This window comes from Triturus cristatus, chromosome 1_2 (genome assembly GCF_964204655.1).
Source record: "Triturus cristatus chromosome 1_2, aTriCri1.1, whole genome shotgun sequence".
NCBI classification, from domain to species: Eukaryota; Metazoa; Chordata; class Amphibia; order Caudata; family Salamandridae; genus Triturus; species Triturus cristatus.
Window position 1 is genome coordinate 591,480,580 of NC_140580.1, and position 14,860 is coordinate 591,495,439.

Below are 14,860 nucleotides of genomic sequence, written 5' to 3' on the forward strand. Positions count from 1 at the left end.
TTCTCTTTTTACCCTCCCCTTCTTATCCCTTTGCCTCCGCTCCACTTATTATTTCTTTTTACTCTTCCTCTGCTTATCTTATTCTCCTCTCTTTTTAGTGGTCATGTTTCAGTTTTGAATTTTTTATTCTTCTTTTCATCTAATTTCACTCAACCTTCTTGTCTAGCTTCTATTCTTTTTCACTTTTTGTCATTATCTTTTCTTCTATCTGTTGCTGTAGGTATTGTTCCTGTTCATGTTCTCCAGTGTTTAAATTCAGAGTAATTTCCTTGAATGTAAAAGGTTTTAATAATCCCATTAAGCGTCAGAGGATTCTCTCCCATCTCGCTTCATATAGTCCTGACATAGTTCTCTTACAAGAGACTCACCTCTCTGAGGCTGAGTCTCTCAAGTTAAAGCGTGGATGGGTGGGTACGGTTTTATTTTCTCCTTCTACCAATAAGAAGAACGGTGTTGTTATTTTGTGTCATAAAAAGTTAAAATGTAAGGTTTTGCTACAAGAAACAGATTCTGATGGTAGGTGGATATTAGCTAAGTTATCAATCAATTCTATTCCTCTGACTGTGTTTAATGTTTATGGCCCTACACAAGCTGACTTGCTTTTCTGGTCCTCAATTACGAGCAAATGTATTCAACATAAAGATGACCTCTTCATTCTAGGTGGTGACTGTAACCAGATTGTGGATCCCTTTCTTGACCGAAAGTCAACGGTTCGGTTTCTACTTCACAAACCTCGCAAACAATTTCTAGATACCATTTTTCACGCACATCTCACTGACTCTTGGAAACTCTCACATCCTGACACTCTTGACTTCTCTTTTTTCTCTCCTCCCCACTCATCTTTCTCTCGTCTCGACTATATTTTTCTTTCTCTCTCCTTATCACAAAGCCTGCTTTCTTCTTCTATTGAACCTATACTTATCTCGGACCATGCTCCTATTGTTACGGATCTTGACCTCCTTCCTCCGCATTCCCAAGCCCTCTCGTTGGCGATTTAACAATTCTCTTCTTAATGACCCTTTCTTCTCCTCTTCTTTTCGTTCCTTTGCCATTGATTTCTTCCTGTTAAACGATACTTCTGATATCTCCCCCCATCTTCTCTGGGACTCTTTTAAGGCTACAGCTCGAGGGTTTGTTATTGATTTTGTCTCCAAGAAGAAGAAACGCTTTCTTCAGAAACAAAAATATATTCTTGCCCATATTAAATCTTTAGAGCATAAGTTCTACTCTTTCCCTAATAATTCCGTCTCTCCGGATCTTATTCGTGCCAAACTTGAATTCAATAAATCTACTACGGATAATGCTTCGTCGATGCTTCTTCGTAGTAGTGCTCGTTACTATAGCGGTCGCAACAGGGCAGGGAAGCTTCTAGCTAATTATCTTAAGTCACGCAAGGAATGCTCTTTCATTGACTCTATTTACTCTCCGGACAACACTTTATTGCATAAGGCTCAGGATATTCTTGACCAGTTCCAGTTATTTTATCGTAATCTTTACACACCGGAATCTTCTCCTTCTCCCTCTCTTATCCAAGCTTATTTTGACAACCTTCCTAAACCCTCGTCGTCTCATCTTAGTTTCCCAGACCTGGAAGTTGATCTCTCTTTACATGAGCTCTCTGCAGCTTTGAATACTCTCACCAAAGGTAAAACTCCAGGTCCTGATGGTTTTTCTGTTGAATTCTATTCTCACTTCTCTGATCTTTTACTTCCCAAACTTCTTTCTCTCTTTCAATCGTTTTATCTGTTGGGTAAAGCAGAAGGTACATTTCAAGAAGCTACCATATGTCTTATTCCCAAGGATGGTCGCGACCCCAAATTCTGCAAGAACTATCGTCCGATCTCTTTAGTAAATGTGGACTATAAGTTGTTTGCTAAAGTACTGGCTTTACGCTTAGATCCTCTAATGCCCCATCTCATTGGTAAGGAGCAATGTGGTTTTGTTAAAGGTCAGCTTACCTCTGATAATTCTCGCCTCTTCCTTAATGTTTTAAATAAGGTTTCTTCTCTTTCTATTTCCTTAGCGGCTATTTCTGTTGACGCAGAGAAAGCCTTTGATAGGGTTGATTGGTCTTTCCTATTTGCATCATTGCGTTGGCATGGTTTTGGTCCTCATTTCATCTCTCTTATTTCTTTGTTGTATTCTTCCCCTAAAGCTTCGGTTTTGGTCAATGGTCAGGTTTCCTCATATTTTCCTCTTCAGCGAGGCGTTCGTCAAGGTTGCCCCTTATCTCCTTTACTCTTTGTTCTCGCGCTTGAACCCTTTTTGTCTTCTATCCGTAACAATACCTCCATTTCAGGTTTTCCTTATGGTAATGATCAGTTGAAACTTTCTGCATATGCAGATGATATTCTTCTATTCATCTCTGCTCCAGAAACTTCTATTCCCTCTCTGCTATCTGAGTTTGATTCTTTCTCACAGGTCTCGTGATATAAAATCAATTCGGATAAAACTGAAATACTTCCTCTTACAAAATTTTGCACTCCTCATGCCTTTTCCTCTACTGGATTTGCTTGGAATAGCTCCAAAATTAAATAGTTAGGAATATGGTTTTCCAACTCTCTTTCCTCGTCAATCACCCTAAACATGTCTGCGGTTTTGTCTCGTATTGAACGATTGTTTTCCTCCTGGAACCCCCTCTTTCTCTCTTGGTGGGGGCGAATGGATTCAATTAAGATGATGATAGCGCCCATTTTAATTTTAATTTTGTCCATGTTACCTATTCATATCCCCGCAATTTATTTTAAACGCATTGACTCTCGTTTGTCAAAATTTCTTTGGAACAAAAAGAAATCTAGAATCTCTTTAGCACAGCTTCGTAAACCCAAGTCCAATGGTGGTGTCAATTTCCCAGACTTTCGTCTCTACCATAAATCATTTTCTCTTCGTCAGGCGTCCAGATGGCTTGCGTCAGTTCCTTCTCCTTTTGCTCTTCTTTGGCTTCACATCGAACAAACGTTGTTGTTACCTTTCTCTTTTGGAGAATTCATACGCTTTTCTGCCAAGGCTCCGCACATGTCATTTCCTTTATTTAAACATACCTTTTCTCTATTAAAGCCTATTTTCAATTCTACATCTATTACTCGGGAATCTTTTCTAGCTTCAACGGTTTGGTATAACTCACTCATCCTTATAAATAATAGGCCCATATTCTGGAATTCTTGGAGATCTAAGGGCATCATATGGGTAAACCAGTTTTTTGACGGAGTATCTCCTTGTTCCTTTCCCCAATTTCAGATGTCCTATCGCTGTCCTCTTTCCTTTTTGCAAAAATGTGTTACTCTGATTTCACTTATCCTTGATATTTTTTATTCTCTTCCTTCTTCCCCTCCCTCTGAGTCCCAGGCTCCTCTTATCAAGATTCTTTCAACCCTTCTCAAAGCCTATCTCATTTATACATTCTTTTTATCTCCTAATCCAGATCGCCTTAAGTCTAAAACGGAGCTTTCTTGGGAGGCGGACTTGGGTTGTGTTTGGTCCGTTGCCCTATGGGATAAACTCTGGTCCAGATCTTTGAAAATTTCTCGTTCTGCTTCCCTCACTCAATCTTTGTTTTACCTGTATCACAGACTATATTTCTCTCCGCTTTCTCTAGCTCGTTTTTCTTCTTCTTTTGAGTCTAATTGTTGGACATGTTCTGCCCCTTTTTCATCTTTTATTCTTATGTCCTTCTGTTTCTCTATTCTGGAATAATGTTTGGCTATACATCTCTCGTATTTTCACACTCTCGTCTCAGTACTCAATTTCTACCCTTTTTCTAGGTAGTTTATCTGACTCTTTGGATCTTACTCTACACTCTCACGGTCTTTTTGACCTTATGCTTGCTCTCGCCTTTCAACACATTTCTTCTAATTGGAAATCCCTCACAAAGCTTTCCATACGTCATTGGTGGAACTCTCTATGTCACTTTCATAGGCTTGATACTGCTTTTGCATCCTCCTGTAATCCTACACATAATAGGGATCTCTTCTGGTTACCTCTTACCTCATATTTAGATCGGATGGTTCGGAAGAATGTATCACGTATCACTTCGGAAAATTTTGAGCCACCTTGTGGATATTGCCTCTTCTTTCATTATATCCACAGTATACGATTTATTTATTGTTATAGTTGTTCTTCTAAGTTGTATTTGATTATTGTTTTGCTTACAGCACTTACTCTTCAGACATACTTTTATATTTTCACAATATATTGTCGGCATTTTCCCTTGTTCCCCCTTTTATTTCTTTATCCCTCCCTTCCTTCCCTTTTTCCCGTTTTTTCTTAAATCTGTATAAAATGCTTTTGCTCGTTTCTATATGATATTAGCTTGTTACTGTTATTTTGCTTTTATTTGCTTATTTCTTAAGCCTCTGCTGATATCTTTGTAGTGACATTTTCTTGAATAAAGCTTTTCAAACACAAAAAGAAACTGCATCAGCGCCATATGTATGAACTGCTAACATGCCACTCCTTGTAAAAGCTTAATAAACACAGTTACAAAAAAACAAAAAAAAAAACAAAAAAGCCTTCCATCAAGCCAGCATAGGTGAGCACCTTGATGCCCGTCACTTCGCTCCCCGCCTAGGTACATTTCTGGAGCAATTACCCTTTTCCCAAAGGTTATCTATTGCTGAAGAAAATCTGGACTAGGCTGTTTGCCTGAACAGATGGTGGATGCCTGCGACCGTTTCAATGCTCGGTTCCTCACAAACTCCAACCTTTTTCGTCAGTAAGTTTAAATGGCATAAGTCAGATCTCATCCTTTGCTGGGCTCACCTAAATCAAGAACGTTGACCCATGGAGACAGACAGGGCTTTTCCTGTCACTGTAGCACATTCCCTCTTCTCTCTGCATACCGAAACAAACTGAAAAAAGGAGATAACTACGAGGATCACCCGGTAGGTATGTCGTGTTTAGTTTTGTTTATTTATGGCTTACTGATATCTGTTGACAAAGTTCGCTTACATGTTTTTCTACAGCGCCAGAAAGCGCTTCGAACGTGTGATCTACAAATAAAATAAGATAAGCCCAAAATGTCATGCATTAATAAAAAACATAAAAAGAATGTAAATTAGACGAAAAGTGAAAGACTATGGAGTACTCTAGCTAGAACTTTTATCTAGCTTTAATGCATTAGTGCAATAATCGTAGTTTAAGGCAGTTTAAAATAAAGGGTAACAGTACCTCTGTCTGTTTTTCTGCATTCAGTTGCATATTAGACAATGTTTCCGGCGTCCACACGGGCAGCAGCTTTAAAGATTCGTTTTCAAACATAATTGTATTTGCCAAACGTAAGAAAAGCATTTTCCCAAATTTATCTACTGAATCCGATTGCGGAAGTACGGGAGCTCTGAAATACAGATAATTTTAAACAGATTTGTTAAAACTTGGCCTTGGAAATGTACATCAAGTGATTCATATTTTGAACTGCAAAAGGTTTTGCTAAGTATAATATTCAGGGGATGAGATTCGGGGATTAAAGTCTGAGTATCTGAGGGCGAGTATCGAGAGAGTCCAGCACTCAGGTAATAGGTCAGGTAATAGGCTCCGGTTCCAAGGAGGCAGCTGAGGTCGAGTGTCTGCTACAGTTCCCTGTGTGTAACCTGGCGATTACGGTTTCACTGTCAGGGGTGACACACTGTCACTGTTTTTCGTTTTCCTCAAAATATATATATTAATCTGCATATCATATATTCTTATATGCAGTGTAATTTTTAAGTTAGGTTAGACAGTGTTTTTTTGTTTGTTTGTAAAATTGTATTGTTTTTCAAATACAACAAACAATAAGTGCAAGGGCACCACATTAACACATCAGTAGACCAAAAGCCAAGCGATACATTTCTGAGATGTCACATCCACCCTACCTCCTTGTACACCATGAAGTCTCCCAGTTTGACGCGATCACCGTGTGCCATCATCTGTCCCCAGTGGCGTAACAAAACCTTAGGGGGCCCCCCTGCAAGGTGTGATGAAGTGGCCCTGCTCAACTCATGCAATGTCCCTCACCTCTCACATTTGCAAGGACTTTCAGACCCGCACAACATATGGGCACTTTCAGCAGAACTATTCCCAGATAACACAAATCTTCAGGCTGTGGATTGAGATTGTGTTGTACCTCAACTGTAAAAAGGCTTATAGGCCTCACACACTAAATGGCATGAACCAGATGGTTGGTAAACTGGGGAGTAGGTATGTTGTTGATACAAGACAGATAGGCATCTTCAACAAATTACTATTGTTCTTAGTGTAAGCAATGCTTGTGCTGGAAGAGAGAAAATCAGAAGATCTAAAACGATCTTTTATTTAAGTGAGGAAATGGCAGAGCCGGAATGCAAACAACGTTAGACAAGAACGAAAATCAATCAACTAGGTGGCTTATGAAGTGCAAATTCCAAAAGCACTAAGCACTGTGCACTGACAAGCTCAAAACTTTGTTTCAGGATTTGGGCACATGTTAGGTAGAAACCTTGAGGCTTTTAAGTAAGCAATAAACACGTTTGAAGATGTTGGTGCCTCTGTCTGAGGCAGCCAGTCTATCTAATAGGCATAAGTCTAACCCCTGGTCTAGTTGTCCATTTATCACCAAAGGCAGATGTGTAGAGCAGCAGAAAGAAGCTGAAGGAAGAGAGAATTTGAGGAAGACAGGACTTGCTGTAGGTAGCATCTACAGATCCATTAGGAACAGTAAAAGGTAAAAACTGTACTATACTACTTCAATAATGGAAGCCATAACATCAAGCTTCGGGGGGGGGGTGGGCGTTAACTTACTCCTCCATCAGGCCTCTTCCTGATGGTATTGCCTTCACAGAGTTTGGTGACCAACTGGGACTCTTGCCTTTCAACACAAGATCCTTATAATCCAGCACAAATTATGAATATTCTCTAGTCAGGAATTCAATTTTTTTCTCCCTGTCTCACTGGGTGAGGCACTGTTGGATCCCTGCCGTGCAGCATGTTGTGGTATCTGCCCCTGTTATGGCAAAAGGGTGTGGTCTCCCAATAGTTTAAAACTGCTGTTGTGACTCCCCACCTTAAAAAAAGAAGGTCTTCCCATGGAGGACTGCCAATTTTAGACCAAGTTCTTATTTGCCGGTATTGATCGTGTTGGAGGGAGTGGTATATGAAATGATCCAGCAGCACGTTTGTACGTTTTACTTACTCAGTAACTGTTAATTAGGGTTTAAACTGGGGCATGGCACAGAGACAGTTATTTTTATAATTGAACCTGTCCGTGTCCTATGACACAATAGTTCACTCTGTTCTTCTGTAAAGCCAAGCTTTGTACCTCAAATTCGTAGGTAACAGTTGTTCCCTACAGATTTGAGGTACACAACGTGGCTATAATCAGCTTTAGACCAGGTTTAGTGATTATGATAATTATTCCATGGTGAGGGAGCTTTGTTTTTGCGCTGCCCCAAGCTTTTGCAGTTTATCCATTGTTTTTTAAAGGCTATATGGCTGGACTTTCAACTGGACTGGACTTTCAGCACTAAATAGATGACACCCTAATTAGTGTTCATCTTGAGGAAGGTAGTTTCCAGACTCAGTTCCCACATTCTTACTGGCTCACAGAGATTGTGGCCTCTCGGTGGCAACCTTTAATCATGGAATCATTGCCTTCATCCAAGGGTCTTCATCAGCAATCACACCAGGCACAGAATTAACTGTTGTCTTGCACATGCCTTCTTGTCAGTAAACGGAATACAGCAAATGCCTTGAAGAAAACTCTGATCACTTGAACATGCTCAAGTATCGGTACACTTAAAAAGGAGTTTAGCTCCAACTATCAGTGTTCCACAGTGTTTTGTTGCAGTACAGAACCTCTCCAGCTCATCTAAGCATTCTCAATTGTCCTCCTGCTCACCACTGCTCCACATTCTTCTCCTTGCCTACCCCTTAGCGTGTACTCTCTCACTCTTCCAGATTCCCTAGTCTCTTAGTTTCAAATGGTTCTCTTTGAATTTTCAGTGCCGCTGTGCTACTTTTCTACTCGCCCACTATATTAAGCCCAGGTCAGACAGATACCTTGATTACCAGAAATTTTCAGATCAGATTTTCAAGTAGAATTGCGTCACACCAGGCTTCTGGTTTCTTAGCCATCTCTGTCTAGTCTACAGCTGGTTAACTCTACTGCTGAACACCATTTCACTTCAGAACCATTAGTTGTGGCAAGTTCGACGACGCATTCTTGAAAGGCAGAAATCGTCCTGAGGCTTGGTGCTGTCTCTTGTAAATCAAGAGGCATGCGCCATTTTAGAGTGAGGGTTGTTGTATTCTATCCCCTCATGTCTGACAACAGAGAGCAAGCAAATAACAGCTTCTTGTGGGGATGAGAGTTAGTAAACCAACTTTCAGTGGAGGAAAAAATGAAATATCACAAAATGAAGTTGCTATTCTATCTTAATCTTTGTTTTCTTGGCCAGAGTTCCTTACGGCAGTATCATGAACCAGCTCTACTGCTAAGAACATAGGAGTCTATATCGCACATCAATTCTCTTCAGTTCCCAAAATTAGGACAGAATTGAAAGGTTTAGTCCAGACTGGTCAGAAATCTTCCATTCTTCGGGCTCAACGAAAAGGGCTGCATTTATGAGGGTTAATATTTTATCTTGTATGGCCTATGACAATGTCCCTCATGTCCAGATAACTGCTGGACAGATTTACATGTTTCAGATGGCTCAAGACCAAGCTATGCGATAGCTTTACCGAGGGAAGAAACAACATTATGTTGTGCTCCATAGAATTACAGGTACTATGTCCGGCCCATGGACCTATTTATTACAAAGGCGATTTGTGCATTAAAAACTCATTTGAAGATACTGCCCCACAAGACATTCGAGATATTCAGCTCCAATGAGACCTATCTCTCTGAGATACTGTAAACGTCATTGCAGTGGAGCCTTCTTTTCCATCTTCGTGGTTTCCCTATGTTATATCTTGCCTTCGGATAACTAGGCAACTGAGATAATGTGAAAAAACAAAAATGTATAGCTAAGGATAAGTTACTGCTCTACCGGCTGATGCTGTTCTTTATACAGTGGCCAACACTCTACATACATACACATTCTCCATAATATAACACCTGAATGTTAATCTATATTTGTAATAGGACATGCTTACTTTTCTCCTTTGTGTTGTACTCCTCTGCAAGTTTCCACTACCTGTAGCTATTCTACCAATCTGTGCCTTCGCCTACTAATATTCTACCTCATGTGGCCTCCTCTTTTTACTCTCTCCTTCACATCATCCCTGTCTTATGGTTCTCCCCTCCCTTTCTCTGTCTTTTATCTCACTCCTCTCCTCTCTCCTGCATGCTTTTTTGTCATCACTGGGTTGTCTGTCTTTCCCTCCTTCCATATTACTCGTTTGTGTCACTTTTTCTCCTCTCTCACCTCTCCCTCTCTTTCTCGTGTCTCTTTATCATCACCGCTACTTTTCCCTATTAGTTGTTTCTTGATTACATATAGGTCTCTTTATTATCTCTTTCACCCTTCTCCTCACTCTTGCTCAGCTATCTCACTCACATAATTATAATTTAATTACATATTTTCTACCTCTCCTCAATACCTGCTCTTTATTTCATGCCTGTCTCTTTATTAACTTGCTATCTGTCCCCACCCCTCTGCTCTCTTTCTAGCCTGTCTCTGTATCACCATGCTGTCTCCTATCTCCCCACTCTCTCTGCTTCTCTCTCAGTTCTTTCTCATCTCTATCTGTCTCTTGATTTACCCTATTCTTTCTCCCCGCTGTCTCTTTGTCACCTGTCTCTTGATCATGTCCACCATCATTTCTGCCCTCTTTCTCTGCTGCCCCATTTTCACCTGTCTGACACTTAATCACCTCTTTTAGCTTGCCCCTTTCTCACCTCTCTCTCTCTCTCTCTCTCTAACTTGTATGTCTCTTTATCATCCCTCTCTTTTGTGGCTACTTATGCTCTCTCAAGGCTATTGCTTTCTTGGCTGTCTCTTTATCACCTCTCTCATCTGCCATTCTTTTTACCTCTCTTAGTTGTCTTTCACCTCTCTCCATCTCTCTCAAAGTCCTTTTTAGGTCTCGCGAGCCAAAGGCTCGAAGAGACATTTTATATGTGGGATTTTCAAAGTGCTACCCACACTTTTGGCTGGCCTAAACCTTGAGTGCACGATCACATGCACGTGCACAGCTGCTCCTCTGCTCATTGCATTCCCCCCTCCCTTCTCACCCAGCCCTTTGATGCTCTGCTCGATTACTTTCACTTTTGCCGCTTTGATGTTTGATCGCAAACGCGATCACTTCCGCTTGTTTTGCTTGTATAAGACCTTGATCTTTATCGAGGCGAGGACAATGTGTGAGCTTATGTAAGTGTAAATAAACTAGTAATAATTAATATTATTTTCCTTCCGTGTGTGGGTGTTTTGTTCTCATTTCCGTAGAACAATAACTCACTTCGTTGTAAACACTTCATTAAGAGACAGTATTTTCACAGCTCCCATCCCAATGCTCTGTTCTGGAACAAATTTCAGCAGAGTTTAGTAAACCGAAGCAGCCAGAGGGAGGGAACGGCTCATAAAACAGAAACTCCTTTCACTATCCATCAGAGATAAACAGATCATTAGCATTGTGCCAGCCAAAAGGAAACGAAAAAACAGAACAGGCAAAAACAACGATGACGGACGCATTTAATTAGCTGCCCGCTGTAACCCAACATGGCGGCTTCTGTTGTTGGCCTCGCTTACACTAATTGAGCTGCAGTAATGAATTCCAGTGCTGGAGAGGCTGCCGAACAGATGGGCCCCCGGCGCCTTCTGGGATTCCACAGACCTCCTAACCACCCCGGCGCCTTTTAATGACCGCTAGCAAGCGATTGCACCCATGTACTGATGAAAGGCACGTTATTCCTAAACTACACGAACAAGGGATCGGACTGACTGTGCAACGGATGTTAGAGTCACGATCGTATTTACGCTTCAGGAAAACATTGTACATACACCGCAGACGTCAATTAGAAGAAGCCGTTGTAACCTACCAACTATGACGCAGGCTTATTTTCACGAGTGCTATAAATATAATGTGTTGCAGTCACTGGGAATAGTCAACTCACTATTCAGATATATGACGCTTTTCACATTTCCTGTAGTTTTATACGCCTCGCTGAACAGTTAAATCCACGTGACAGTCTCCCGCTGTGTGTGCCGCTTCGAATCTCCCTGTGTCATTCCCCACAGCACCCCTCCCACCTCCCACGTGGCCACACTTTGTTTTCAACACCACAGCTGTGGTTAACTTTCAGCATTGAGCTTCGGTTGTGAATACTGGAAGAAGGGGATTGAATGTGTGAAGCTGTAGGCTACCCTGGGAGATCGGCGAGGTGAGTGACTGCGGAGAGGTGCAGTGACCCTGCAGGTTTACTGCTCAAATGCAGCAGTTAATGGTGACGGGTCTGTGCTGATACCAGCAGTCAGCATCTGAAATGTGTGCTGCTTTTGTGTTGGCAAATGCTCTTGTACTCTGAAAAAGCTGTGCGTGCCTCATTTTTTTCCCGTGGTCGCAGAGCTGATGTTAATGTCCCAGTGCCCTTACCCACACCACTTCACCCCTCTGACAACCGTGAATTCCTGCCCACAGCAACTCTCCGAGGTCGCAGCTTCTTGTTTTCTTTCTTCTAAACTCATTTTGCATTACACCATTTGATTAATGCTTCACGAAGGGAAAAAAAAACAATAACATTTACAATGCCAATATCTCAAAACAATGTCATTGCGAGACCTATTGCATTGTAAATGCTTGTTTCACTTCTCTCTCTTAATCACCCACTCTATCTCGTTCACATGTCTTCCCCTCCCTGTCCTTCTCCCTCTCCCATGCCCCCTCTGTGTGTCCTTTAAGCTGTCTCTTTCTTATATGCCTCTATGTCTTTATCACCTCTCTCACACAAATCTCTCCATCCATATCTCCCATCTCTGTTTAACTTATCTCCCTCCTAACAACTGTCTGTCTCTTTCTCAACTGTCTTTCGTTCTTACTGTTCTAGCACTATCATTTCTCTCTGCTTCTATCTATAATGGTCTCTCACGTGTCTGCTATTTCTCTCACATCTGTCTCCTCCACACATTTATCCTAAGTTGTCCTTTATAACATGGTTGTCTGTTTACCCACCCCATCTCACTCACTCTCTCTCTCTCTTCCGCTCTCTCAGCTGTTTCTTTTCCTCCCTCAGTCTCTTTTGCACCTTTTTAACTGGCCTCCCCTCTATCGCTTGCCATGGTGTTTCACCTGTCTATCGCTCACAAACCTGCCCCTTCTCTGTCTCTCTACCCTGTTACTTTCTCACCTGCCTGCTTCTTTATCACCTCTCTAATTCTCTGGCAGCTGTCTCTTGCCTATTTCTATCTCACACCTGTCTCCTCCCTCATCTGCCTTTTTCTCACCTCTCCCACGTCTCCATCTCTCTCTTTAACCTGTTTTTTATTACCTCACACTAATTCTCGCCCTTCTCTCTCTTTCTCCCTCTCACCTGTGCCTTTTAAGTATCCGCTATTTCTCGTTTGCCTTTCTCAATCTTCTTTCCTGTGTTGTCATTCCCCTCTCTCACCCTGGGCTCTGCAGGTGTTTCCTTCCTCGCAGACATAAAGAGACATGGAGGTGCGTTTTCCCTGGGGCCTCCTCTGCCAACAATTGATTTTGAAAGTTTGTTTTATATTTCACTGTGCTAGGATATCCCATCCCGTACATAAGGCTTCAGCCAGGCAGCAGCTCCCGTGTATTTTCCTGCAGCCTTTGCGAAAATGCTTTGGAAGTGGATGGGGCCCCCTCCAGAGTGAAAGTACTTGCCCCCCCCGCACCGCGGGGGCTACGGGGGCCTGTGTTACGCCCCTGTCTGTCCCTCCCCCCCAGCACCTTTATTGGCATACCATCCAGTGGTCACCTCCCTATTCTGCTGTGTCGCCCACATGGAGGCTCAGTTTTAATGACTTATGCTAACAATGAAAATGTTATTGAGCTGTTGTGTTCTCTCACTCTTTCTCTCCTTTCAGGAGCTGAGCTGTAGTAGCTTGAATGTACTAGATTGTTGTAAATATTTCTGTGGGAACTGTTTATCTTTCTGAGTTTCACTAAAAGCAGAATAATAATTTCCACGTCTGTGCCGGGGACAAGCTATCATATTATTATGAGATAGCTCTTGAAGGCTATGCAGCTGTAAGCTTAGTTTGTGCGACGTCTGGGAAGAAGGGATAAGCCATGTCGGGAAATGCTGGATTCTGATTGGTCCCCTCTTATAAGGAGTGTTTCATACTGTTGAATATGCTATGTCTTCATTGTGCATTGCTGAGCTACTTAGTTTCCGATGCTCCTTTCTACTCTTCAGAAACTACATGTCTTATTTTGCTCCTACTCAAAGTGTTGGAATCCAGAGCAAATCCATTCTCTCTATGCATAAATGAACCATCATTTGGTTCTGCCTTCAGAGACTTTACATGCTGACACCTGCCTTGTGATTTACCCTAACTTCATTTGTATTCTTAGTTCAGCATTAGGGAATTTCGCTTCATGGGAAACTGAAACTTGTTCAATTTGCTTATGGCAGCTTTAAATACTCTGCCTTTGTATTTGCTGGTCTGAATTGCTTTGAATGGCTCTGACCAATGATTTGCATTATGATCTATGATTCATGACTAACTTGACTGATTTGAATTTGTAACTTTTCTATTCTGCTTATATACCTTTATGGTTTTCAATTTTATTTCTCTTCGTCATTATTGTGGAGCCTAATGTGCTTCACAGTCATTGATGTACTATTGCTGTCCATCCACTCAAGTGCAGCTTGTAATTGAATTGGCACCAATGATTTGCACGGTGCAAACCCCAGCCTGCACTGCTTCACAAGTAAGATAGCTTAGGAGGATATTGTGACTGCTGTCAATATGTCTCTCTCCCCCATATGCATTTATATGGCATGAACTCCAGAGAACATTTTTATAACGGCTGAAACATTTCAAATGTTTAGGTGTACTATATAGAACTTTATTGTGGGCTATCCTAAACACATTACAAAAGACAATGAAGGGCACAGGGGGTAGAAAGTAGTATTTCAACAGACAACAGGAAGATATGCTCACCATTAAAAGATTTTTGGTGCCATGCCCAATCCAGGATTAGCATGCAGGTTCCAAGGGTAATAATACAAATAGTCTGTTGACTTGGGCTGGGGGAGTAGGTCACAGTAACTTGAAACTAACTGAAGTAAGTATAACTCGTGCGACAAAGTAACTATAACTCATGGCCCATGATGTCATTTTAGATGTCATCAGTGATGTTATCAATACTGTCATTGAACCTGTTTGAGTGATGTACTATGTGAGTGTATAAGCAGTGCATGGCAATGGAGAGTTATAGTTATTTCAGTTAACTGTAACTGACGACTTTCAGTGGTTTTTTAGTCTACAATGTTATGTTGTCAGTGACATTTTCACCTAACTAGAACGTCACTTTAATCTTTGGATTTCGCAATGAATGAATTTCTAAGGTTTGTTTCTATACCCAAATATAACTGACACATTGACTTTTGTTTTTTCAGTAAATGTGTAGTTATTTTTATGCAAGTCACTGCCAATATATAAAAAGCAGGGCTATTGGCTTTGTGAAGGAGTGACTACATTCATATAAAAGACAAGCTTGTTGGCTTTGTCAAGGGATCACCACATCAATGCATAAAAGCAAGCCTATTGACTTTTTCAAAGAGTTGAAACATCAATATATAAAGACAAGACTATTGGCTTTTTTTAAAAGGTCACTACCTGAGTAACAACTTTGACTTGTTAGGATTAATTATTAAAACCATTACATTCCAATAACATATTTAAAAATATTAATCATTAGTAAGAAGCATTGAAATGCTATT

At 41.2% G+C, this 14,860-nt stretch overlaps 1 protein-coding gene across 1 annotated transcript in view; it reads right to left on the reverse strand.

Annotated features, from left to right (window-relative positions):
* CFAP43 (cilia and flagella associated protein 43) overlaps nucleotides 1–14,860 on the reverse strand; it is a 638,428-nt gene that overhangs the window by 348,334 nt on the left and 275,234 nt on the right. Inside the window, exon 17 of the mRNA XM_085607024.1 lies at nucleotides 5,167–5,332. Coding sequence (XP_085463150.1) covers nucleotides 5,167–5,332 — 166 coding nt within the window. The remainder of the gene's footprint in view (nucleotides 1–5,166; nucleotides 5,333–14,860) is intronic.